The sequence below is a fragment of the Vulpes lagopus genome, chromosome 19 (genome assembly GCF_018345385.1).
Source record: "Vulpes lagopus strain Blue_001 chromosome 19, ASM1834538v1, whole genome shotgun sequence".
NCBI lineage: Eukaryota > Metazoa > Chordata > Mammalia > Carnivora > Canidae > Vulpes > Vulpes lagopus.
The window spans coordinates 50,249,136-50,276,047 of record NC_054842.1 but is presented as its reverse complement, the minus strand read 5'-3'; the positions used below and the strand labels follow the sequence as shown (position 1 = coordinate 50,276,047).

The 26,912-nt window shown below is 40.1% G+C and overlaps 1 protein-coding gene across 4 annotated transcripts in view; it reads left to right on the top strand.

Moving 5' to 3' along the window:
- The window catches only part of SLC33A1 (solute carrier family 33 member 1), a 30,492-nt gene extending 12,102 nt beyond the window's left edge, over window positions 1-18,390 (top strand). The window contains exons 2-7 of one of the 4 annotated variants that reach the window (XM_041733913.1): window positions 3,688-3,878; window positions 8,243-8,427; window positions 8,698-8,815; window positions 11,107-11,322; window positions 12,720-12,915; window positions 17,993-18,390. In XM_041733913.1, the coding sequence (XP_041589847.1) occupies window positions 3,688-3,878; window positions 8,243-8,427; window positions 8,698-8,815; window positions 11,107-11,322; window positions 12,720-12,887 (878 nt within the window). In that variant the 3' untranslated portion in view covers window positions 12,888-12,915; window positions 17,993-18,390. Of the gene's footprint in view, window positions 1-3,687; window positions 3,879-8,242; window positions 8,428-8,697; window positions 8,816-11,106; window positions 11,323-12,719; window positions 14,537-17,992 lie in introns of those variants that run through there. The other 3 variants (XM_041733914.1, XM_041733912.1, XM_041733915.1) reach the window with 3 other exon arrangements.
- The last annotated feature ends 8,522 nt before the right edge of the window (window positions 18,391-26,912 follow it).

Here is a 26,912-nt window from a genome sequence, read left to right as displayed (position 1 = left end):
ATGCATTGTCACTTCTTCCTTCTTTTATTACGTGTACTGTTATTTTATCCAAAGAGCACAAAGAAATAATCTTAACTGCAAACAGTATTGAAACCTGTTTAACTTGTTCTTATGTTTTTCTCTTTGTGTTGGAGTTTAAATTCTAGATGAAGATTTCATTAAAATTGAGACAATGTATAAACAGACAAAGATATTTTGCTTAGTGAACTGGAACTCTTGAAGTAATATACAACTTAAAATTAAGATTATAAACTTTAATTAATTTTCACTTAAAATTTAATTAGAGACCAATAATTGAAATTTCTAGTGACCATGAAAGTAGCACAGTTTGTTTTTCAGGATTTATTTACTTTTTTTTTTTAAAGTAGGCTCCATGCTAGGCGTGGCTTGAACTCATGACTTTGAGATCAAGACCTAAGCTGAGATCAGGACTGACACTTCACTGACTGAACCACCCAAGTGCCCTTCAGGGTTTCTTAAACCACTAATTTAAATCAAATGATGAACAAAAATTTTCTGAATGAGAATGGTATTCTAGGTGAAATACTGTAAACAGGTCATTATTTGTCACATTTCACAGATGAAATTAAGTAAAAATAAAAGTAGCCTCACTTAAAAGAATAATCTTATATTGTTCATTCCTTTTGAGCCAGATTGCAAAACACTACATTAACATAAAGTAGAAATTATGTTATTTTAATGAACGTTAAACAAAAGACTAGTACATATTACTGCATTTTATTTTATTTTTTAAAATATTTTTATTTATTTATTGATGAGAGACACAGAGAAAGAGAGGCAGAGACACAGGCAGAGGGAGAAGCAGGCTCCATGCAGGGAGCCCAATGCAGGACTTGATTCCGGGACTTGAGGATCACGCCCTGGGCGGAAGGCAGGCGCTAAACCGCTGAGCCACCCAGGGGGTCCCCCAATATTACTGCATTTTAAAATGGGTACCTTTGTGTTTAAGAATGTTTCGTGCTTTTCTTTTCGTAAAACTAAAATTTATTTAAAAATAAAAATAACATTAATTATAAATTTCTCATGGTACTGAAAAGAATTCACTCCAGAATACAGATTTCAATATATGTTTAAAGACTTTTAATTAGGTCAAAACCTAATTAAAAATAAATAAATAAAATAAAATTAGAAAAGGGATCCCTGGGTGGCGCAGCGGTTTGGCTCCTGCCTTTGGCCGAGGGCGCGATCCTGGAGACCCGGGATCGAATCCCACATCAGGCTCCCGGTACATGGAGCCTGCTTCTCCCTCTGCCTATGTCTCTGCCTCTCTCTCTATCTCTCTGTGACTATCATAAATAAATAAAAATTAAAAAAAAAAATAAAGACTTTGACCTTCTTTACTTTGCATAATTTGAATAGCAGACACTTGGTTTGGGTTAGGCTTGTGGAGACTAAATAAGTAGCCTATTCTAGTGATAATTATTTCAGCATAAACTTTGGGGCACCTGGGTGGGCTAGTAGTTGGGCAGTTACCTTTGGCTCAGGTCATGATCCCGGGATCCTGGGATCGAGTCCTGCATCAGGCTTCCCGCAAGGAGCCTGCCTCTCTCTCCCTCTGCCTTTGTCTCTGCCTCTCTCTGGGTCTCTCATGAAAAAAATAAAATCTTTAAAAAAAATCCTTATGGAGGCAGTGTGAAATGATGGAATAATGAAATCCAAATTCAGAAGATTTAGATTCAAATTCCGTCTCTTAATTATTTGACCTTTATTTAAATATTCTGAGCTGCTTTTCATATGTGTACCTACATAGTAATAATGCCTGCTTTGCCTGTCTCACTTGTTTGCTGTGAAAATCAAATGAGATAACATTAAAAAAGAAGCATCTAAATAGTAAGGGGAGTGGCATCTAGCTGACTCAGTAGATAGAGCATGTGACTCTTGATCTCAGGGTTGTAAATTCAAGCCCCATGTTGGATGTAGAGGTTATTTAAAAATGAAATCTTAAAAAAAAAATAGAAAATTGGTCTAAAATAATTCCATATGGGATCCCTGGGTGGCGCAGCAGTTTGGCGCCTGCCTTTGGCCCAGGGCACGATCCTGGAGACCCGGGATCGAATCCCACGTCGTGCTCCCGGTGCATGGAGCCTGCTTCTCCTCCCGCTGCCTGTGTTTCTGCCCCTCTCTCTCTGTGACTATCATAAATAAATTAAAATAAAATAAAATTCTTTAAAAAAAAATAAAATAAAATAATTCCATATACCTTCATCATAAGTGAGGTTCAAGCTGTAGTGATCACCTTGAGTTAGCACAGCAGCAAAGCAAGAGCAAATACAAAGGAAGAACCCTGACTGTAGAATGCTCTACTTGTTTTTGAAAAAAAGAATAGGCTCCAAGGAACAGTTAGTCGTGCCACATGAGCAGTAGAATAAAAAGTAAACACATATAAAAATGAATACAATTCTAGAATGTTAGAGCTACTAGCTCTGGGATTTTCTAGCCAAGTCTTGTTATTTTAGATGAAAAAACTAAGAGTTATCTAATAAGTTTTGTAGTGATAAACTAAGATCCACTTCTGTCAGTATGGTTAAGGAGATACAGGCTTTTTTTTTTTTTTTTTTAAAGATTTTATTTATTCACGAGAGACACAGAGAGAGAGGCAGAGACACAGAGGAGAAGCAGGCTCCATGCAGGGAGCCTGACGCGGGACTCGATCCTGGGACTCTAGGACCATGCCCTGGGCTGAAGGCAGGTGCCAAACCGCTGAGCCACCCGGGGATCCCCGAGATACAGGTTTTGAAATTAGTTTTGTAGAGAAGTGAAATCACGGTTTTACCACTGACTTAGAATGTAGCCTCAGGCAATATAACCTAAGCCTATTTCTTTACCTGTAAATTGGGGCTTAGTATTAACCTAATCTATTGGATTGTGGCAGTAAAGGAGATATGCGCATGTAGAATGCTTAACAGGCTTATGACAGAGGATATACACCCAATAAATGGTGCCTCTGGGGATCCCTTGGTGGCTCTGTGGTTTGGTGCCTGCCTGCAGCCCAGGGCATGATCCTGGAGACCCGGGATGGAGTCCCACGTCGGGCTCCCTGCATGGAGCCTGCTTCTCCTCTGTGTCTCTGCCTCCCTCTCTGTCTCTCATGAATAAATAAGTAAAATCTTAAAAAAAAACAAAAACAACAACCCAACAACTGAAATGGCTTATGTGCTTAAGAAGAATGACTGATACAGAAGAACATGTGACTCGATATAAGGGTTGTGAGTTTGAGTCTATGCTGGGTATAGAGATTACCTAAATAAATAAATCAATAAACATTAAAAAATAAATAAATCAATAAACATTAAAAAAGGAAGTATGACTGATAAATCTTACGGGATGTAAAAATCATTCGTCACTCCTAGCACTTTCCTTAAAGAACCTTGACACAACAGACTTGTTTCATACAGCCCACAAATGCCTGTATTCCTTTTGTTTTTGTTTTTCCTTGTTAAGTATCCCTGTCTGTTTTGGTCTATGTGATAAATGCTTAACAGAGCCAGGACTATCTTGTTCATCTAATATGCTTGGTATGTTGCCTTGAACATGATAGGCACCTAAATGTTTTTTTTTTTTTTTAAACAGATTTGGTGGAAGAAAAGTTGTATACAAAATTTAGTATCAATGCAGCTATGTCATTTCAAAAGTTAGTTACAGATATATTAATGTTTTTGATTTCAGATTTCCTTTTTTTCTGGGGAGCTGTATTTTTGATAACAACAACTCTAGTTGCCCTTCTGAAAAAGGAAAACAAAGAAGTATCAGTAGGAAAAGAAGAAACCCAAGGGATCACAGACACTTACAAGTTGCTTTTTGCAATTATAAAAATGCCAGCAGTTCTGACATTTTGCCTTCTGATTCTAACTGCAAAGGTAAGAGATTTATAAAGCAAATGTACCACTCTGTTATAATTAGCAATATCATGGAATACTTCTATTGCCTTTCATATCATAAGTCCCTTCCCACTACTATTAGAATTTAACAATGAAAAATGGTATTTTATATTCATTAAATTTGTTTTTAAAAGTGTGATGATATCAAATGTGATTTCAAAGTAAGCTAAGGGACGCCTGGGTGGCTCAGCAGTTGAGCGCCTGCCTTTGGCTCAGGGCATGATCCTGGAGTCCCAGGATCGAGTCCCACATCAGGCTCCCTACATGGAGCCTGCTTCTCCCTCTGCCTGTGTCTCTGCCTCTCTCTGTGCCTCTTATGAATAAATAAATAAAATTAAAAAAAAAAGTAAGCTAAATGTTTGGAATCTTGAAAACAACTATGCCAATTTGAAGTACTTCTAATAAATGTGAAGTTTTATTTAATGAATGACATTAATGCTTAGTATGGAAATTAATGCCTTGAAAAAAACAGCTCCCTACTGTTATAATGAGTCTACATTTAATGTCAGAAGTATTATAATTATTTATTTAGAAAGTGATTTACAGGGAGATACCTGGGTGGCTCAGCGGTTTGGCGCCTGCCTTCGGCCAGGGCGTGATCCTGGAGTCCCGGGATTGAGTCCCACGTCATGCTCCCTGCATGGAGCCTGCTTTTCCCTCTGCCTGGGTCTCTGCCTCTCTCTCTCTGTCTCTCTCTCTGTCTCTCTCTCTGTGCGTCTCATGAAGAAATAAATAAAATCTTTAAAAAAAATGATATACAAATATATAGAAATCTATAAGTATTAGAAGTCTATTTAAAAATGTTGACTTGGGATCCCTGGGTGGCGCAGCGGTTTGGCGCCTGCCTTTGGCCCAGGCGCTATCCTGGAGACCCGGGATCGAATCCCACGTCGGGCTCCCGGTGCATGGAGCCGCTTCTCCCTCTGCCTATGTCTCTGCCTCTCTCTCTCTCTGTGTGACTATCATAAATAAATAAAAATTAAAAATAAAATAAAATAAAATAAAAATGTTGACTTGTTCTTTTTAATTTTGGAAGGAAATATACCATAAATGGAATTTTGGTAACTCTTTATTTTATTCTTTATATTTTCTGTATTGAGATATCCTGATTCATAATCCAAAAACATTTTAAAGATTATGCTAGAGGAGGGACTGACACCTGGGTGGCTCAGCATTAAGCATTTGCCTTCAGCCCAGGGTGTGATCCTGGAGAACCAGGATTGAGTCCCACGTCGGGCTCCCTGCACGGAGCCTGCTTCTCCCTCTGCCTGTGACTCTGCCTCTCTCTGTGTCTCTCATGAATAAATAAATAAAATCTTAAAAAAAAAAAAAATCCCTGCGGGGAGCCCAACATGGAACTCAATCCTGGGACTCCAGGATCACACCCTGAGCTGAAGGTGGTGCTAAACCGCTGAGCCACCCAGGCTGCCCAATAAATAAAATCTTAAAAAAAAAAATATATATATATATATACTTTAATAGCTATATAATTGTCACATTGTATAGATTTACTGTAATTCACTCATTTTTCTGTGGTGTATTTAATTTGCCTATGATTTTTAATGATAAAAATGCACTAGTGGATATTTCCTTTCAGTAGATTCTTAGGCAATTAGTGGGTCAGTGAATATGATTGCTAAACTGATTTTTAGAAGATTATAATTCTCTCTTGACAGCAGTATATAAGGATGTGCTTCAGTTCAGAATCTAGAATCTTTCATCTCCCTTTTAAAGGAAACCTAACCAAAAGTAGCATCTCTCCTAACTTTTAATGTCATAGATTAGTTTCCTCTGCTTTTGAGTTTTATAATAAATAGAATATCTAGTATGTATTTGTATGTCTGGCTCTTTCACTTAGCATTATATTTGTATAACTTATTATATTGTTATTTATAACAATAGTTTATTCATCTCATTGCTTATAATATTCCACTGTATAAATATGCTATAATTTATTCATTCTATCAACAAATGTTTAGTTACTTCTACTTTTAAACTATTACTAATAGTGCTTCTATGAACATTCATGTACATTACTTTTGGTGAACAAGGATGCACATTTCTGATGGGTAGATACCTAGGAATAGAATTGCTAGGTCATAAGAAATGCTTTAATATATACTGCCAAACAAGTTTTCCAAAGTGATGATTTCCATTTTCCCTCCTGCCAACAGTGCAAAAGAATTCCAATTGCTTCATAGCCTTGCAAAAACATATATTGTCCTTTCAAATTTAGCCTTTCTGGTGGGTGTGTAGTGGCATCTTGTTATAATTTGCATTTCCCTGATGATTAAAGAAGTTGAGCATCTTTTCATATTGTTATTGGCTATATGAATATACAGAGCTGCCTTTTTCTTTAAATTTGTGGAACTCTTATATATCCTGGGTGTTTTCTCAGATATATGTTTATTTCAACTACAAATATCTCCTACTGTTGCACTTTCAAGATAAAGTAAATGTTGAATTCAGTTTGTATATTTAATTTTTACAAAGAGAATGGGTGAAATAGTAGTGAAATTCTTTTGTGGATTTAAGTAAAATATCTTTGACCTTTAATTTTTCTGTGGTGAAATTTGGCCTTTGGCTCCATTCTGAGAAGTTAAAGTACATACTATTACCATTCCTTTAAAAAAATGTGTTTTTAAAAAATATTTTATTTATTTATTCATGAGAGACCGAGACATAGGCAGAGGGACAAGCAGGCTCCCCGCAGGGAGCCAGATGTGGGACTCCATCCCAGGACTCCAGGATCACGCCCTGAGCCAAAGGCAGATGCTCAACCACTGAGCCATCAGGTGTCCCTAAACTCTGTTTTAATATAGCTTCACTCTTACTGAAAATTTGCTTATATAGTTGAAAAATTCCCATATGTCATTACCCAAATTTTCTGTTAACATTTAGTTTCACATTTTGTATTCTGTAGATTAGTGCTCTATTACATATTTTTTTCTGAAATAGGAAAGTGATTTGTACGTATCCTGCCCCTTTATCCATAAATACCTTGAGTATGTATTTCCTAAGAATAAGGGTTTTCTCTTTCAAGCTACAACTTAACCAAAAATTAAGGAAATTAAGTTGATAGAGTACTTTTATCTAATCACAATCTATACCCAAATTTCACCAGTTGTCCCTGTAACAGCCTTTATAACTTTACTTTTCCCCGGTCAGGGATCCAGTCCAGAATCACACATAGGTTTTAGTGGATATAAGCCTGCCTTTGTTCTTCATGACCTGGATATTTTAAATTTTTCTGTAGAATGGCCTTCCATTTATGTGTATCTGATGTTACTTCATGTTTGGATTCATGTTATGCAAATGTGTCAGGAATATCACCCAAGTAATCCAGTGATGATTTCGGGAAATTCTATCAGGAGTCTTACCATGTCCCTTTATCCTGCTAACTTTTGTTAACTTTGATTACTCTTGTTAACTCAGTGTAAAGTTACTATTTTCCTTTTGTAATTAAAAACTAATTTATGGAGAGATACTTTGAGACTCTCTAAATACCTTATTTTACCCCAAACTTTTACTCACTACTTTTAGCATCCTTTTTTTGTTTTTAAAAATTAATCTAACTACAATTTTTCTTCCCCTTCATTTTATTTAACCCTTCTGATAGAATGGTTTCTCAAAATTACTTTTTGAATGTTGGTTGGCTTTTGGAAATTGTAATTATGGTCGGTCAGAAATCATTAAAAATTTGTTTATGTGGCAGTGATGCTTCATTTTATACAGATTTTATTTAGAGTCAATTAAAGACTCATTTTAAAACTTAAAACCTAGAAATCAGGGATGCCTGGGTGGCTCAGCGGTTGGGCATTTGTCTTTGGCTCAGGGCATGATCCTGGGATCCTGGGATGGTTAAATACCTGGATCCCAGGATTCAGGATCAGAATGGAATCCCGCATAGGGCTCCCTATGGGGAGTCTGCTTCTCCCTCTGCCTAAGTGCCCCTCTCTCTCTCTCTCTCTCTCTCATGAATAAATAAAGAAATCTTAAAAAAAAACAAAAAAAAACCCACACACAGAAATCAGTAAGTTTGGATTTGAATACTGTTTATTGTAAGAGATTGAACTTTTTGAAATGGAAATTTAGTTGTAATTATAGCCATCTGCAGTTCCTAAAAGTGCTGAATTTTCATTTGTTTTCACTGAATATTGTCAGTAGACCATAGGAAGAGTATGCCTTCTATAACTTGATTGTTGTACCAGATAGAATAATATATTTACTTGTAACTGCCATAAATCAATAATAAGATTGAGGTTCTTGGAGAACTTACATATGCTTGGGGAAAATATTTTGTAAATCCCAAATTGAAATATTTTTTTGTTTTTATATTACAGATTGGTTTTTCAGCAGCAGATGCAGTAACAGGACTGAAATTGGTAGAAGAGGGAGTACCCAAAGAACATTTAGCCTTACTGGCAGTTCCAATGGTTCCTTTGCAGATAATATTGCCTTTGATTATCAGCAAGTACACTGCAGGTCCCCAGCCACTAAACATATTTTACAAAGCCATGCCCTACAGGTAAAAATGAAATAAAGCCTTACTAAATAAGAAAGGTTAAATGAGAAACATCAGTGTCACTAATACCCGTGTGTAAAGTATATATAGAAAAAGACTTGAAGCGCATCTTTAACTTCAGTATCAGTTATATGCACTTTTACCTCTTTTTAACCTCCTAACAGGTTTTAAATAACAGGCTTCTTTCACATAGTAGGCATACAGATTTCTGTTTTGTTGTTATTTTATAACCTAAAATGGAAGTCAACTCCATGTTTCTTTCTTTTTCTATAGATTATTGTTTGGATTAGAATATGCTCTACTAGTTTGGTGGACTCCCAGAGTAGAACATCAAGGAGGATTCCCTATATATTACTACGTTGTAGTGCTGCTGAGTTATGCGTTACATCAGGTAAGCTTGCTGTGGTTTTTCTCAGAATGTAAACTGTTTTTGGAATCTAAAGAAGACATTTTTCTGCAGTTGCCTTGAAATAATGATAATACATTTTAAGACTTAAGCATGAGTCTGACACTGAAGAAATTATTTGACAATGAACTTTGTGACTTTTGCTTTATTGAGCTCTTTCATAGTTTCTTCTTTTTTTTTTTCATAGTTTCTTCTTCATTTCTTTTTGTTGTTGTTCATTCATCCAGTATTTGTTACATTACAGAATTAATTCCAAAGCTAGCAACTCTACCCTTCCTAAGTAACCCTCAGTTCATCCCTAGACTTGGATTCTATATTTCTACTATTCCAGATGTCTTTTCTTTCTGAAAGTATTGAGAAATAATGGTGGCTACTAGGCGACAGAGCCCAGGTTTTCAGTTTAGATAGTGTACTGAAAGTCATGACTTATTGTGATTTTGAAAGTTATGTGTTAATCTGCTTTCTCTTTCTTTATTAGATATGTTTAATCCCTAGCATGACTTAAGCTGCTGTTGCAGAATGGGGTTGTGTTCTGGGGCAAGTGATTCAAGTAAACTTGTAGACACCTAGCAGTAAACTTTGGGACTTGAGTGCAGTTATTACAAATGTGTATTTAAGAGTCACGTTGAGGGCACCTGGGTGACTCAGTGGTTGAGCATCTGCTTTTGGCTCAGGGCATGATCCTGGAGTCCCGGGATCAAGTTCCACATTGGGCTTCCCACAGGCAGCCTGCTTCTCCATCTGCCAGTGTCTGTTCCTGTCTCTGTGTCTGTCATGAATAAATAAATAAAAACTTAAAAAAAAATCATTTTTGGATTTTTTATGGAACCTAGTTTAATTGCAAAGTCCTCATTGTTTTTCTGAAACTTAAAAATGTGGCTACCAAGTAATCTGAATAATTTTTGCATAGTTATATAATTTAGGAGAACTCCATAATGGATCTGTCCAGCTAACTAACTGTATGTTTAAAGAAGTGCTTTAGCTTAGTAAATGTTTCATTATCTGTATAAGCAAAGGAAAACTATAGTGTAGTAGTCCAAAAAGCATTTGTTTGGCTTTGGATTTCATTAGAAAATTTTCTATAAAATATAGCTGTCAGTGCTTAGCCAGATGCTTTCTGGGAAATACTGATAAGGCCAAGTAAATTTGAGAAATGATACCTGACACAACCCTTCTTTATGTAGCATCTTAATCATTTCTTTAACAAATATTAATTGGACACCTATTCCATGCCAGAAACCATTCTAAGCACTAAAATATAACTGAATAATTCATGCCAAAATCCGGCCCTTAAGGAGTTTGCGTTCTAAAGGCTTTCAGAGGCCTACAGTGAAAAGGGCCTGTTTATTTTTTTGTAACTCAGTGTTTCTCAGTCTTATTTGACTCTGGAATACCTTTTTCTGTGAATGCCCCATGGAACAGTATTCAAAGGAATACTGTTTTGGAAACATGGTTTGGTTTGTTTCCATGTTCCTAAATAGAGGGTTAATTCTTGCCTCTTAAGTACTTTTTGCTTCTTAAGGAGATTTCTCTGTTCAGTTTGTCTCATAAATTCTGAAATGTTATCTTTCTTCAATATATGTAAAGGAAAAAATATATATAATTATTCATTCACATATATACTTATATATACACATACAGGAGGTACAAACATGGGGTTTGCTAATTGCTATTGCATATCTTGATGCCACCCTATCTGTCATTCTCTCTATTGAGCTTTCCTTTACTACTTATTATAGAATTAATCTCTCATTTGTTGAGGCCCCAGTAGCACAATATGTGTACTTTTACTTACTTAACTGCATTTCATCATGATTACTTATTCCTTATTTTCCCAGCCTAGAATAAATTCTTCAAGGGTGGGCAGCCCAGGTGGCTCAGCGGTTTAGTGCCACTTCAGCCCAGGGTGTGATCCTGGAGATCCAGGATCGAGTCCCACTTCGGGCTCCCTGCATGGAGCCTGCTCCTCCCTCTGCCTGTGTCTCTGCCTCTCTCTCTCTCTCTCTCTCTCTCTCTCTTTCTGTGTCTCTCATGAATGGATAAATAAAATCTTTAAAAAAAAATTCTTCAGGGGCACAGAGAGACTGTCTTAGTCATCTTTTTATTGCCATGATGTGATTTGGCCTGTAGTAGGTGCTCAATAAACCTTCGTTGACTTGAGTTTTAATAAGGGTCATGGAAATTAATTTTCAGATTTATGATTTTGATGTTCTTAATTCAGACCACAGTTGTATAAAGTCTAATTATGCTAAAGATGTTTTATATTTTCCTTGTAGGTTACATTGTACAGCATGTATGTTTCCATAATGGCTTTCAATGCGAAAGTTAGTGATCCACTTATTGGAGGAACATATATGACCCTTTTAAATACTGTGTCCAATCTGGGAGGAAACTGGCCTTCTACAGTAGCTCTTTGGCTAGTAGATCCCCTCACAGTGAAAGAGTGTGTAGGAGCATCAAACCAGAATTGTCGAACACCTGATGCTGTTGAGGTAAGTATGTTGTGATTTTAGATAACATCAAGCTAGTGTTAAGATATTAATTTTCAGGAAAACCTGGCTGGCTCAGTCTGTGGAGCATGGGACTCTTGACCTTGGGGTTGTAAGCCCCGCTGGGTACGGAAATTACTTAAAAAAATAAAATCTTTATTTATTTATTTGTTTGTTTGTTTATCTATCTATCTATTTATTTTAGATAAAATCTTTAAAAAAAATGAAAGATACTAATTTTCTTATTCTGCCTCTAGAAGTACTATATCTTTTTAAAAAATCGTATCTGCGCATAGTTTCTAGTGTTGAAATCTCTGTGTATTTTTTTTTTTCTGTCATAACTGAGGGTTGTAACATTCAAATCAGTAAGAGTAGCTCACTTGAAGATGCTTCTTAGCAAGGGAGGAGGAGTCTTTCTTCCCTTTACCTTGAGGATCCTATACAATAGGCACTTAGTAACTGCATAATTAACAGCTGAATAATGATAGAAAAAGAGAAATTTCCACTGGCTATTTATATAACAGTTGTAGCTAAAACTGAAGGTTAATCTGTTGTTAATTATTTCAAATTAACATTAGCCCACTCCTAGAGTGGTCTTCACATTCCCCAAATATGAAAAGCTATATATCTTCAGAATGGAAAATGAGTATTGTTTACAGCAAAACCTGAAAAATGTTTTTGATCTTGTTAGTAACATTAGAGATTAGGATATATTAGCATATTTCACCATTTGTAAATGAAATGTTGAAATGATTTAACAAAACATTTTGAAGGGGACGCCTGGATGGCTCAGCTGTTAAGCACCTGCCTTCAGCTCAGACTGTGATCCTTGAGTCCTAGGAAGGAGTCCCACATTGGGCTCCCTGCATGGAGCCTGCTTCTCCCTGTACTTGTGTCTCTACCCATCGCTCTCTCTTGAAGAAATAAATAAAATCATAAAAAAAAAAAAAAAAAACCATTTTGAGGGGAGCCTGGTTGGCTCAGTTGGTAGACCCTATGACTCTAGATCATCTATTGGTCTCTGGGTTGTGAGTTCAAGCCCCATGCTGGATTACTTTAAAAAAATAATAATAAATTAAAAATAAATATACTACCAGGGACACCTGGGTGCTCAGCAGTTGAGCATCTGCCTTTAGCTCAGGGCACGATCCGGGAGTCCTTGATTGAGTCCCACATTGGGCTCCCTGCATGGAGGCTGCTTCTCCCTCTGCCTGTTACTCTGCCTCTCTTTCTGTGTGTCTCTCATGAATAAACAAAACAAAATCTTAAAAAATACTACCCCCCAATTTTTTTTTATTAATCTCTTAAATTACAAAGTAGAGAAATCTAAATTGGTGAATACTTCCATTTTGAAATAGTGAACTATTTATTATAGTTTTGTTTTGTTTTGTTTTTAACAGCTTTGCAAAAAACTTGGTGGCTCATGTGTTACAGCGCTGGATGGTTATTATGTAGAATCCATTATTTGTGTTTTTATTGGATTTGCTTGGTGGTTCTTTCTTGGTCCAAAATTGAAAAAATTACAGGATAAAGGACCATCTTCTTGGAAGTGCAAAAGAAGCAACTAATGTATTCACTACCGGACATTCTAGGAAGGTAAACTAGTTTCATTTAATTCAGACAGCTATGATAATCAGTGCACGAGAGTATAAAATACTATTTTAAACAAGGAAATTGTTAATATAAAATGCCAAATGATTAAAAAATAGAGACCTCTCTGTATAGTTAATTATATTTTCCTTGCCTTGTCGATGTATTTGAAGTTTACTTAAGGTCAAGAAACTGAGTCTTAAGTTTTCTGGCCTTATTATTTGATTTATATCTTTTTAATTTACTGACCAAAGTATATTTTAACTTTCAGTGCAGTAGTCATGGGTGGTAACCATGCAGTCAAGTATTGTTATCAGTACTATCATTGAGCTGTATTTAAAATTTTGGTACAATATATTAAATGGAACAGAGGTTAATATTCAGGTACTAATTACAACTAGTCTGGCCTTGTTGGCAGTTAAATCTTATTTTGAATTGCAAATTGGTTAAATTCTATGTGAAATTTGCTGAGAAGAGAATGCAGACTACTGAAATGCCATTTTAGTTGTTTTCTGACCATAACCACAATGTACTAATGAATCTGTGTTAAAAAGACTATTTTAGATGTATTTCCTGCTTTTGTAAGCGTTAAAGATTTATAAGAAGATTATTCAAACTATTTTTTATAAAATGAAAGCTATGATTTTTAATTTAACGGTTCCCCTGCCCCCCTTTTTTGGAAGATACTCTGATTCCTTGTTAACTTTTACCCTAAAGCTTACATATGTTTTTTCTCATATGTGCTTCATGACATACAGGCAGCTCATGAAGGGATCTAATTTAATTTAGTGTTGTATGTACGTTCATGGCAAAGTTTTGAAAATAAAAAATGTTTTTCTTCAAGCAGCTTTTTTTTTTTCTTACTGGGAGAAAAAAAACAGTAGAGCTTAACGATTAAATACAATTTAAATGAGTAATACCATAATCTTACAGACTAATGCTTAGAGAGAGACAAAGACATTTGTGCCTTTGACAGGTTAAATCACGTTGTGGAAGGATATTTCTTAATTAAGCACTTTACTAGTGAGAAGAATCTCACGATTACTTTCTATGAAATTGGGTACTATATTTCCACTTATTAAAACATAACCTTCTGTTTATAATGTTTGGGGAAGGATTGGTATCCCAGGAAAATTAAGCTTTTGAATACATTAACAATTCCCAACATATTCTGTACACCCAGTACATACTTAATATTTTGTGTTGTATGTTACTCTGACTTAAGAGATTATGTAAATCCTTCCAAAATTATGGAAAAAGAAAGATTGAGTCTTACTTGATTTTATCCTTGTGGGAAAACATACACTAATTTTTGATTTTGTTAATTTTATAACATAGGTTGAATTTTAGAGTGGGTTTTTTTAATAAGTAATGAAGGATAAAATGGGTGGGAGAAAATGGCACTCAGCATCTGAAGACAGAGGCAGTTCTCTAGAACTCATGCATTGCCATTGGAAAGCCTGTGTTGGGCATTGATGCCATCCTGAAGAATCACCTGGAAAATCATCCTAGACACGAGGAAGCTGTACCTCGTGTCCACCATACTTTATTACATGGGTTGTCCATTATCTTGTATTATAATCAAAATGTTTACTTGAATAAAGAAAAGAACCTACTTACTCTCATACGTGAAATGTATTTTGCTTTTTAATTTTTGGAATAAGAAGGTGACATTGCCATGATTACCTTTTGTTTCTTATCCGTTCATATTACAAATTTACATACTTTCAAACATACTTTGAAATCAACAAATCTTTAATGACTTGAAGTATTAAAATATATTTTAAGCCTCTAAGGAGAAAGCCATTAATTGCATTTGCTCTAGAAGTGAACATTTATTTTGAATTGTAGTCTTTTGATTATTTGGGGACATGCTTGTAACATACCAAAAATGACTTCTTAATAGCTATGTGCAACTATGTTGCATACATTGATCACTGATAACATCTTACAAATGATCTACATGAATCTGAGGATCTGTTCATGATAAATCAGTACTAGGAAATACTACCTATTTTTGCATATGTTTTTCTTTACTGCTAGATCCTGATAACCCTGTCCACAGTATGAACGTTAACTCCTCCAGTTACTGTAGTGTATCTTTACTAGCTAATATTCTTGTAAATCTTACAATCATATAAGATTAGCTAAGAGTAAAACGAAAAATTCCTTCCTTCGTAAATATTTTAATTTTGCTTGACCAATCATAAAAAATTTGTTCAATACCTAAAATAGATTTATTTCTCTATTTTTTTTAACATTAAACCTTCAAGATACAAATCTATTATTTGATTTCATCTCTTTATTACAGGGATTATTATCCTAAACAGGTGTCAGTGGGGCCTTGAAACCCCTGAATTGCTAGCAAAAGTGGATATGTAATTGTTTGTCTTTCTGGAGAGAGCTCTTGTGTAAATTTTAAATGGTCTATGAGCCAAAAAAGTGTAAAGGCTATGTCCTTATTGAATGTGGGCTAACTATGAATTGTAAACATAAATTTGAAATAATAATTGTGAAACTAATTGCTTAAAGCATCCTAAAAACAATGTTAAAAGAAAAATCTATGATGAAAACTGGAAAATGTGTCTGCATTTGTGGTAGTGAACTTGAACCTGAACGGATTAGAGCAGGTAAGACGTTACTGGTAGGGGAGGGATATAAGGGTAAATTCTGTCCCCAAAAAGACATATCTTAACCATTTAATCCTTTTTTCCTATGAATAATTTCTATTTTGCCCTGTTAACAGAAATCCAAAAAGGTGTGTTGTTTTATATTAAACGGTTGAGATCAGTATTCAATATAACAGCAGACTAGACTCATTTTTTATATTTTGTGGGGTCATGGTTCTTCATGTAGTTGAAAGAATGAATAAAACTGTGTGACATCACCCCTGCTAAAAATAAAGAACCAATTTGTTGGGAACATTCCATGTAGATTTCCAAAATGTATTTTACCTTAATATTAGAGAAAGAAAATAAGGTTTAAGAAATGATTCTATTATAACTAGGATTAATATATTTAATAGCCATTTTCATCACAGAAGGAAAGGTGATACAGTGTATTGTACTGCTGAGACTTTGTCTAACCCATGTCTTTGGTAGATTGCAAGGCATAATTAATTGATTTTTCTCTGAGCAGATTTAAAATACCTGTTACAGACTTTGTTGTTTTTTTTCTACTACAGCTTAATGTCTGCCTGATTTCACAGAGCCAAATTTTTTAATGCAATCATTATTTAATTTGGGACTGGGAGCCTTTTCATTTCCTACCTGTCAAAACTATTAGAATCTTCATTTTAGGGCAGCCCCGATGGCCCAGCGGTTTGGCGCCGCCTTCAGCCTAGGGTATGATCCTGGAGACCCGGGATCGAATCCCACGTCGGGCTCCCTGCATGGAGTCTGCTTCTCCCTCTGCCTGTGTCTCTGCCTTTCTCTCTCTCTCTCTCTCTCTCTGTCTCTTATGAATAAATAAATAAAATCTTTAAAAAAAATCTTCATTTTTCTTCTTTAAATTGTTGGCAATATAAATGGGCATGGAGGGAGAGCTTGTATTTTTTTCCTGGAATTCTGTTTCAGTAGAGGAAAGTCCTGTATCAGGAAATAGTAGTTAATGCACAGGACTCATGCCCTCTCCTTAAGTGAATAGAAACATTATAAAGATTGCTTTTAAGGATTTTTTTTTTATTGTGAAGTGGCAGATATTTAGAAATAGTTTTATGGAACAAAATGAAAATTTTATGATTAATTATAATTTTTAAAGAATTTATGAAGCATATAATTTAAAGGATTATATAAAACATCAGCAATATTAATTTGTATCATTTATGTGAAGTCTTGAAGCACTGAGAGAAAGGTTGCTACATTTCAATAGTTTTTTATTGGCAATACAAAAATAACTTCATAATAGTTTTGTGAAGAGTAACAACTAACATGACTGAAATGAGGAAGGTACTGGTATAATTCTTAGGGAATTATAAATCTCTTAGATTTAGTACCCTAGGCAATTACAATTAGTCACTATTGTAAAATGTAAATATTAAAGCCTATCCTTATTTTCATCAAAATGACCTTATATGTTGGGAAAAGTTTACTTTTTATAGCCTTATAGTTAATAAAATTGAAATTTTCACCATATGCATCTACAAAATTAGGAAAATACAAAATTGGGGCAAAAATTTAATATTTCAAAAAGTTTGGCATATTTGGTAAATTGATAGAGTATCACTGTCAAGTTTTGTCAGTGAATCTGGTATTGCTCAGATACTGCTTTTGCAAAAATTAGTGTAAAATTGAAAAAAATACTCCGATATTGCTGTTGTCCTCTGATAATTGCTTTTGCAAAATTAGTGTAAAATTGAAAAAATACTCAGTGTTGAAAGTTGTCATTGTTGGGAAACTTATGAAATCACTGCACCCATGTACAGCTTTGAATTAAAAATGCACAGCACAAAATCATTTCTGTTGCCACTTTTGGAAGATCTAACTTTAGCTTTGACAGTTTAGCGTTATTTAAGTGTTTTAGTATATGTGAAATGTTTGGTTAATTTATTTTCAAATATGTAATATTTATTAAATATGCAGTGTTTAAACATTTGGAGTATATTTGAAATAAATTCTCCAGATTTTTACATAAGGGATTACTTAAGTGCTGAAAATGATTGCTTCACAATTGATCTCTAAAAAATAAAGCATTAACAAAATATTCTTGTTTTCATTCTTATTAAATACAAGCCAAATTTACCTGCAAATCATCCCTGTTCAGATTATACTAGACTGACATTATACAGTTAAAAGTGAGGTAATTTCAGAAGCTGTACACTTGCTATCAAACCTTTTTTTTTCTAAATGAAGCCAGCCTGAATTATCATCCTCCATCAGTAACGGGTAAAAGGGAGACCAGGTGGAGGCACAAACTATACGGATAGTTGGGATTATAAAGAGTTTCACTGGGAAACTTTATGATGAAATCACTTTGTTTTTAAACATTTGTTACTGGATATTGGCTTCTTTAGTAGTTACAGTTTTGAAGAAGTTACTTAAAAGACGGTTTGGAATTATAGAGAAAATATTTCGTTTCTGTACAGTTAGAACTTTCCGAGCAAATTTTGCCGAAACTTGGGACCTGTGCTGAAAAACTTTTTGAAGCTAAATTGTGACTGAGTAGAGAGTGAGAAACCATCCAGAGAGTATTAGCCGGCTGGGGCCACCGTAACAAACTACGACAGACCAGGTGGCTGAAACAACCAACCATTTGTTTCCTCGTGGTTCTGGAGGATGGAAAATCCGAGATCAAGACGGCAGCAGGTTGGGTTTCTCCTGAGGCCCGTCTCCTTGCTCTAGGACTGCCGCTTATCCTATGTCCGCGCGACCTTCCTCTGTGCACACGCACCCCTGATGTCTTCCTCTTATAAGGGATAACAGAGCCCTATTGGATTAGGGCTCTGCCCTTATTACTTCACTAAACTTTAAGTACCTCTGTAAAGGCCCTGACTCCAAATATAATCACATTGTGGGTTGGGGTTTCAACATAGGAATTTGGGGGGAACACAACTTAGTCCATAACACAAGAGGTATTTACCTCTGGTAGACACATTCCGGGGTGGGGGGAATGAAACCTGGGAACACGGACGCATCTGTGGGTACAAATCTGAAGCCATAAATCTTGTTTTTCCTCTGAAGACATATTTACGTTCCAGGATAAGAATCCAGATCCTTCCCAAGGAGAAGTTGTTTATATTAAGGGTATAAGATTTCTCCCCGCTGATCATGACCTAAGACCCTGAGATTATGACCTTAGCTGAAATCAAGAGTCAGATGCTCAACCGACTGAACCACCCAGGTGCCCCTTTAATTTTTTTTTTAAAGGTTTTAAGTCATCTCTATCTCCAACATGGAGCTTGGACTTAAAACCCCGAGATCAAGAGTTGCCTGCTTTACCAACCAAGTTGGCCAGGTGTCCCTGTTTTATATCTATGGAAAAAAATATATATATATATATAAAGTTTATTTAAGTAATCTCTAAACCCAATGCGGGGCTCCAGCTTACGACCCTGAGATGAAGAGTCACATACTCTTCTGACTGAGCCAACCAGGTACCCCTTTATTTTTGTATTTTTATTTTATTTTTATTTTTATTTTGTATTTTTATTTTAATTCCAGTATAGTTAACATACCTTGTTATAGTAGCTCAGGTGTGTGATACAGTGATTCAACAATTCTGGACACCAAGCAGTGCTCATCCAGATAATTGTACTCTTAATCCCCTTCAACTACTTCACCCTCCCCCCCCCCCCCCCCCCCCGCACCTCCCCTCTGGTAACCATCAGCTCGTTCTCTAGAGTTCAGTTTTTTGGAAAAAAAAAAAAAGTTGGTTTTTAGTTTTTTTTTTTTTTAATTTTTTTTTTTTGGTTTTTAGTTTGTATCTTTTTATGCCCTTTGTGCATTTGTCTTCTTAAATTTTACATAAGGACTGAAATCATATGGTATTTATCTTTGATTTATTTCGCTTGGCGTCATACTCTAGATCTATGTTGCAAGTGGCAAGATTTCCTTTTTTGTGGCTGAATTATATTCCCGTGTGTGTGTGTGTGTGTGTGCACGCGTGCGTGTGTGTGTGTGCACGCGTACGTGTGTGTGTGTGCATGCGCCACGCCTTCTTTATCCATTCGTCTATCGTTGGACACCTGGGCTGCTTCCATCATTTGGCTCCTGTGAGTAATGCTGCAATAAACATAGGGGTGCTTTTTTCTTTTCAGATTAGTGTTTCTGTATACCTTGGGTAAATACCCAATCGTGCAATTACTGGCCTATATGGTAATTCTATTTTTAATTTTTTTTTAAATTTGTTTATTTATGATAGTCACACAGAGAGAGAGAGAGAGAGAGAGAGAGGCAGAGACACAGGCAGAGGGGGAAGCAGGCTCCATGCACCGGGAGCCCGATGTGGGATTCGATCCCGGGTCTCCAGGATCACACCTTCGGCCAAAGGCAGGCGCTAAACCACTGCGCCACCCAGGGATCCCTTTTTAATTTTTTGAAGAAGCTCCATAATGTTTTATGCGGTAGCCCGCCAATTTGCATTTTCACCAACAGTACACGAGGGTTCCTTTTCTCTCCCCACGTCGTCACCAAAAAACTTGTGTTTTTAGAAGCCTGAGTATTAGAACCAAGAGTCCCGTTTCAAGTGACTAAAGGTTTCCTTTTATATTTTCTAGTTTAAATGGGGCAAATTAGGGGCGCCTGGGTGGCTCAGTCAGGCCAGCCTGTGCCTTTGGCTCAGGTCATGATCTCAGGGTCCCGGGATCGAGCCCCGCCGGTGGACTCCCTGCCCCGCAGGGGGGTCTGCTTCTCCCTCCCCCTCTGCCCCTCCTCCCTGCTTGTGCTGTCTCTCCCAAATACAATAAATAATACATAAATAAAGAGGGCAAATTATCCAAGTAGTTCAATTTAAAGTGATAACAAAAAGTATACTCCTGTGGGTAGAAGAAATTTTAAATCTCGTTATTTCATTAGTGAGGTGTGAGCGGAAGCAATAATTGGAGGGTTTATCTGAAGAAATCAGACCCTACAAGTCAGGAAATGGAAATTATCACAGAGGTAGAAAGAAACCACTGTAGTTTTAGAAAAATAGTAAAACCATTTCAAAATAACACTTCCATGGGTTTTTAACGTTTTTGTTAGGTTAATAACTTCTGACAAAAGGAAAAATGGAGGGTTTTGGGTTTGGTTTTTTTTTTTTTTTTTTTTTGGTCCTCCATTTCTTTCTAGTCCTTTAAGGAAAATATTTTAAGATTTTATTTTTTAAGTAATCTCTACACCCAAAGTGGGGCTCAAAGCAACAACCGTGAGATCAAGAGTCCTATGTTCTCCCAAGTAGGCCAGCCGGGCGCCCCCTCAGGTCATCTAAAGACGCCGAGCCGGGTGCCTCCAGGTGGTGGCCCGGTTGACTGAGCCCCTGGCTCCTGATTTGGGCTCAGGTCGTGGTGGTTTCCAGGCCGTGGGCTCCCCGCGGCCTGGAGCCTGCTTGTCCCTCTGCCTCCCCCTGCCCTCCTCCCTCCCCTGCTTGTGCTCTTTCAAAATAAATCAATAATATCTTCAGAAAAATGCTGATCAGGTATTGCCTGTGCTGAGAGACCGACTTACCGACGGGTCACGATGTATACGTCCATGTGGACCTCGGAGCACGCAGGAGCCAAGGTCTGGCAGGTGATGAGCGTTGCCTTGGCGGCGATGACCTCTTCAGCTGCCACTTTGTTTTCTTTTCTTTTTTTTTTTTAAAGATTTTATTTATTCATGAGAGACACAGAGAGAGAGAGAGGCAGAGGGAGGAGCAGGCCCCACGCAGGGAGCCCGATGCCAGACTCGATCCCGGGACTCCAGGCCCAGGCCCCGGGCCCGAGGCAGGTGCTCAGGCGCTGGCCCCCCGGGCGGCCCATAGCTGCCAGTTTCTGGTGGGAGGAGGCTGGAGGAGAGGCCAGTTAAAGACCTTCGAAGTCAACAGGGTCGAGGCTGGACAGTCAGCAGCGGCAAAGGGAAAGAGGAATTGGGGTCTGGAGAGTACGGGGTGGACTCACGGGGACGGCTGCTCGCCACCAGGCCGGGACACGGTGTCTGCGGGCAGGGGATGGTAGGAAGTGCCAGGGGGAGAGTCGCTCTGAAAGAGGCGGTCGGAGCCGGGTGGAAAGGGACGTGGTCTGCAGATTCATTTTCCTGAGCAACTGGGACTGTCCGGGGTGGGGGCAGCTCAGGATCTCCGAGGAGCCTCGCCGGCCGGGAGGGCTGCTGACCACCTGTGCTCTGCGGCCTGTCGCCTTGGCCCTGGCGGAGGTCGTGTCCCGAGGTCGTGTCCTGTGGCCTGCCTGGAAGCAGTTCAGGTGTGGGACACTGTGGGGTCCCGTCCCGGGTCCACCCCAGCAGCGTGATCTTCCTTCTGGACCCACCACTCCTCGGCGCTCCGCCCGGGCGGTTCCAGCACCTGTAGCAGCTCACCGCGTGCCCGCTGTGGCCTTGTTTCAGGAACTGTCCCCCCGGGCAGGACACTGGGGTTTCGGCGTCTTTCCGGGAGGCCCACGGGCCATGTGGCCTGCCTCCCCGGCCCCGCATCTCTGAGGCCCTCCCCGGGTGTGTCGCGAGTCCCTGCTGGGACATCATCAAACCTGGGGCCCTCCTTCCCTCCCCGGACAAGGCTTTCCCTGCCGTGGGCCTGGACCCCAGGGGCGAAGCGGGACCAGAGCTGGGACAGCCACAAACCACGAGGCAGGCGACAAACCGAGCTTCCCGTGCTTCTGTAACGAAGCCCGTTTGTGTCTGCGGCCCTGGCAAAAATTTCACTGAGATTTTTTTCTTTTTTTAATACAATGAACAGTGTGCTGGCTTTGGCCTTAGGTTGCGCGGTCCACCCTAGCGATAGAGAAGAGGGTTAGGAACCCAACTGCCCAGTGCGGGGAATCAGAAGAAGGGGGTGTAAATGGGAGAAGGAGAAAGAGCAAGGTCATGCTGGTAACGAACAGGTGCACGACCAGCGGGGTGCGGGGGGGCGCGGTGTCAGCCCCAGGCTTTGCCAGACGTGCGGTGTCCGGCCACCTGCCGTGTTAGGATTTCCTAACCTGGTTTTGTGAGGTTCCTTCCTCTCCTGCCATGCGGCTGCTCTTGCCCGACGTGGACACAGCACCCTGTTCGCCGCCGGGAGGAGAGCCCGCCAGCCGCTCGCCTGCTCCAGATGCCCACCTGCTGGCAGATGCCCAGCGGAGGCCCAGACGCCAGCGCGGCTCGGGCGTGTCTGGAACGGGCACCGATGCCCCAGAGACTGTGAACGCTGTGCACGTGCATGTCATAAGCACGGAGTCCTGGGTGCGACCCCGGGGTGACAGGCCGGGGTTTTACCCCCCAGTTCCCTGCATCAGGCTCGGAGCCGCAGGGCGTGGAGAAGGGGGCTGCGCAGGCCGTAGGGTCGAGAGTGTTCGGTTCTGTGCTTGGTGACACTGAGCAGGTCCGAGCGTCTCGGTGTTAGTGGCGGCCTTTATCCCACGGGGAGGCTGCGCTCTGCACACCCGGGGGGGTGGGGGTAGGCCCGGCCTCACAGATCCACACCCATCGAGCCCTGCGCACAGCGAAGGCGCAGAGAACCTTCCTTTAACAAAAGCCCACCGCCTGGAAGGCAGCTGTGGCTTCAAATAAAAACAGCTCCTTTTGTTTTGTAAAGACGGAGCCATCTGTCAAACACCGAGTCTCACTTGTTCCATGGTTTTTGTTAATATTTTGTAATTTTTAAAAATATTTTATTTATTTATTCATGAGAGACAGAGAGAGAGAGAGGCCGAGGCAGAGGGAGAAGCAGGCCCCATGCAGGGAGCCCGATGCGAGCGAGACTCGATCCCGGGACCCCAGGGTCAGGCCCTGGGCCGAAGGCAGGCGCTCAACCGCTGAGCCCCCCGGGGCGCCCCAATATTTTGTAATTTCGATTCATATATTTGATGCTAAGTCATCTGAGAGGTAACGCAAGCTGTGACGTTGGTCTCCGTATTCCTCACGTCTGATGCCTCGTGTCCAGAATGACACTGCCGTCAGCTTGCCTTCGCTGCAGACCGAGACCCCAGGGATTCTCGCCCCCACCACCTGCAAGCACAGCCTTCGCGCCAACCCACCTACGGGCTGATAGCTGAGGTCTGCGCTGCCTATCTTAAAAAAAAAAAAAAAAGATTTTGGTGACATCGAGGTCACCAGGACCCGGTTTCCCACCGTGAGGACACACACGTCCTCCTGACGCTGTGGCTGAGTCTCGTGCACCTGGTGACCCCCCCACGGGTTCGACGCGCTTCTGACCACCTGCACTGCAGCACCTGCACGGAGGAGAGGACAGAGGCGCGTCCTTCCCCTCTAGGGTTTCCCGACTGGCTGAGCCCGGAAGGGGCAGGGAGGGGACGGAGGAAGCGCTGCAGGCCTTCGCCGGCAGATGCAGCTTGACACGGGGCTGCAGCCCTTCGACGCCGCTTCAGCTAGCCGCCCCAGCTTGCTTCTGACGCCCCAGTGTCCTGATGCTCGGGCCACCACCCCGTGGCACGGCAGCTGGTGTTAGAGGAGTGAGCCCCCGATTATTTTATTTTATTTATTTTTTTATTTTTATTTATTTATTTATTTTTTTGAGCCCCCGATTAAAGGAGAGCCAGGCAGGGGTGCTGGGGGCTCTGCCGTGCAGCACCTACCTGCCTTGGGCCCAGGGGTGACCCCGGGGTTCCGGGATCGAGTCCCGCCTCGGGTCCCTGCAGGGAGCCTGCTTCTCCCTCTGCCTGGGTCCCTGCCCCTCTCTCTGTGTTTCTCATGAATAAATAAAATCTTTTTTTTTTTTTTTGAAAGATAGCCAACTCTTGATAAATGGCCAGATTATGACTTTCAGGACAGGTTCCGTCCTACAAGGCCTGTGTACCGATCCACAGGAACATCAAGAACATGGAGTCTCTTTAAGTCCGGAAGCCACCGTCCCTTTCTACTCACAGGCGTCTTGCATCTCTTACTTCTTTTTGGCCAAAGGACAAGAGGAAATGAAAAGAAAAGGAAGATTGAACGACAGCTTCGAGACTAAGATGGCCAGGAAACAAGAAGGCGCCGGCCATGCAGGCCGAGAGCCGTTGGATGTTTCCTCCGTTCACCTCCCCTCGTTTTTCCTTCCGTCTTCACCTCAGTTGGAAGACCAGAGAGGCCGAGCAGCAAACGCGGAGCCCCAGGGCCAGACGTCGCTGTAGGAATGAGGAGCAAGGGAAGAGGAAAATGATGAGCTGCCTATGGGAGACGAGAGGGTGACTTTGGGGGCTCAGGTTTATTATGAAGTTTTGAGAAAAACGATCGAAAAGTACCCTACGTCAAACAGAATATGGGGAGAAACAAGAGGTCTTGGCTATCAGCTAGCTCATGGACTGAAGAATTCAGCAAATCCAAGGAAGAGTTACCACATTACCCTCCCCATGTGAGTGTCCTCAGAGCTACCATCATGGCTTCCATTTGCAGCATCTCAACCCTTCTCAAGCTTTACGGACTTTCTCACAAACCTGTGAAACACAAAGCTGTCTTTTTGCATCCTTTTATTTTTAACAGGTCGGCCTACCATGTGGGGGGCAGCTGCCATTTCTGGTCTTGCCTATTCTCAGCAGTAGTTGGGGACAATTTTTCCCTATTATATGTCGATGCTTCCCCTCTCCCTACACCTAAATCCATACTTGGAAGGCAGAAGGATACCGTGAAAGGGGCGCTGGGCTGATTGAGATGAGGAGGTAGGTTTCTTTCTTTCTTTTTTCTTTTTTAATTTTATTTATTTTTATTTATTTATTTATTTATTTATTTATTTATTTATATTTTTTTAGGGGGGTTTCAATCACAGTTCTGGCAGTAACTAGCTTGATAACATTCATCATCTAGTGTGTCTGTGCCTCATATTTGCAGAGGTATAGGAGCTTTGAGTTGGAAAGACAAAAAACAACAACAGCATAAGATCCTTGATTTACCTGTCCCTTGGAAAAATAAAAAACTGCTTAAATCTTAAAAAAAAAAAAAAAATCCCATAGGTGGGTTGGGATGAAAGCTCTGCTTGATAATGGTGAGGGGCAAGAATTTCTGGGCAAAGAATCAAATTGACGCGAGACACATTAAAATCAGGAGAAAATGAAACTGAATAGGCAGGCGTAAGGGGGACCGCATAGACCCGGGAATTCCAAAGGCAGGTGGAAGGAAGGAAGGATGCGGTTCTCACCTGAGAAGGGGCGGGCTCTGGGATTCTAGAGGAGAGGAATGGGTTCCACGGGGTGACGAGAAGGCCAGATGGTTGGCAATTACATACAAACGGGGCGCTCAGATGTATTTACCTCCGTCGGTGACCCTTATTCTGGGAAAGACTCCCAATGTAGATTTTTCCGTGTGGTTAAGGGAGAGACAAACATTTCTTTTGAGCCCACAGGCTTTCAAGGCCCTTCGGCTCAAAATGATCCATGCACCAAAGTGGCACATCCTGGGGGGGCGGGGGGGCGCAGGGGGGACCCTGTCCCACGCCCCTTCAGGGAGGATGATGATGCCTGGACCGCTCACAGCTTTTCTGGGAGGTTATGTGGGAGACGGACAAACGTGTGTTGGTAGTGGGAGGAGGGTCCCAAATACACAGTGAGGCAGAAATTGAGTTGCTGGCAACAGGTGAAAGATATTATTATCCATGGGGCTCAACGAACTGCTCCTGGGAAAGGGGGCGCTGCTGGTGGCTCGCTGGACAGAGCAGGTTAGCTCCGGAACAACGTCTTGGTTCCCAAACTACCCTGTAGACGAAGACCCAGCTGTATCACCATTCCTGATCATTGCCTGGTAATTGGCTTGAGGTTGCAGGGCTCCTAATTTCTACAAGTGTCTTTCTTTTTTATGATGAAAAAATTTATATTTAGATTTATAGCCAGCTGGACTCAGTTTATTTTATTTTTTTAAAAGATTTTATTTATTCATGAGAGACACAGAGAGAGGGAGAGAGAGGCAGAGACACAGGCAGAGGGAGGAGCAGGCTCCATGCAGGAAGCCCGACTGGATCCCAGGTCTCCAGGATCACACCCTGGGCTGAAGGTGGTGCTAAACCGCTGAGCCACCCGGGCTGCCCCATCTTGACTTCTAAAGGTAATAGGTCCATAAGGTAAAAAAAAAAAATTTCCAGTGATATCCTTGCACTGCCCAATATTGTTGCCACTAGCTACGTGTGACTATTGGAATTAATTACAATTGATAAAGTTAGAGAGTCCGTTCCTGAGGCTCCTGGCTGGCCTAGTCAGAAGATCCCGGGAGTTCAAGCCCCAGGGGGTCATGAGTTCAAGCCCCATATTGGGCTTAAAGTTTACTCTGAAAAAATAAAACTTCAGTTGCTCAGTTGTACTAGCTGTACGTCGAGCACAGAATAGCCGCATGTGGTTAGAGCTATGAAACTGAACAAAGTGGATTCACAACATTCCCCTTATTACAAAATATTCTATTAAAGCTGGCCGGTAG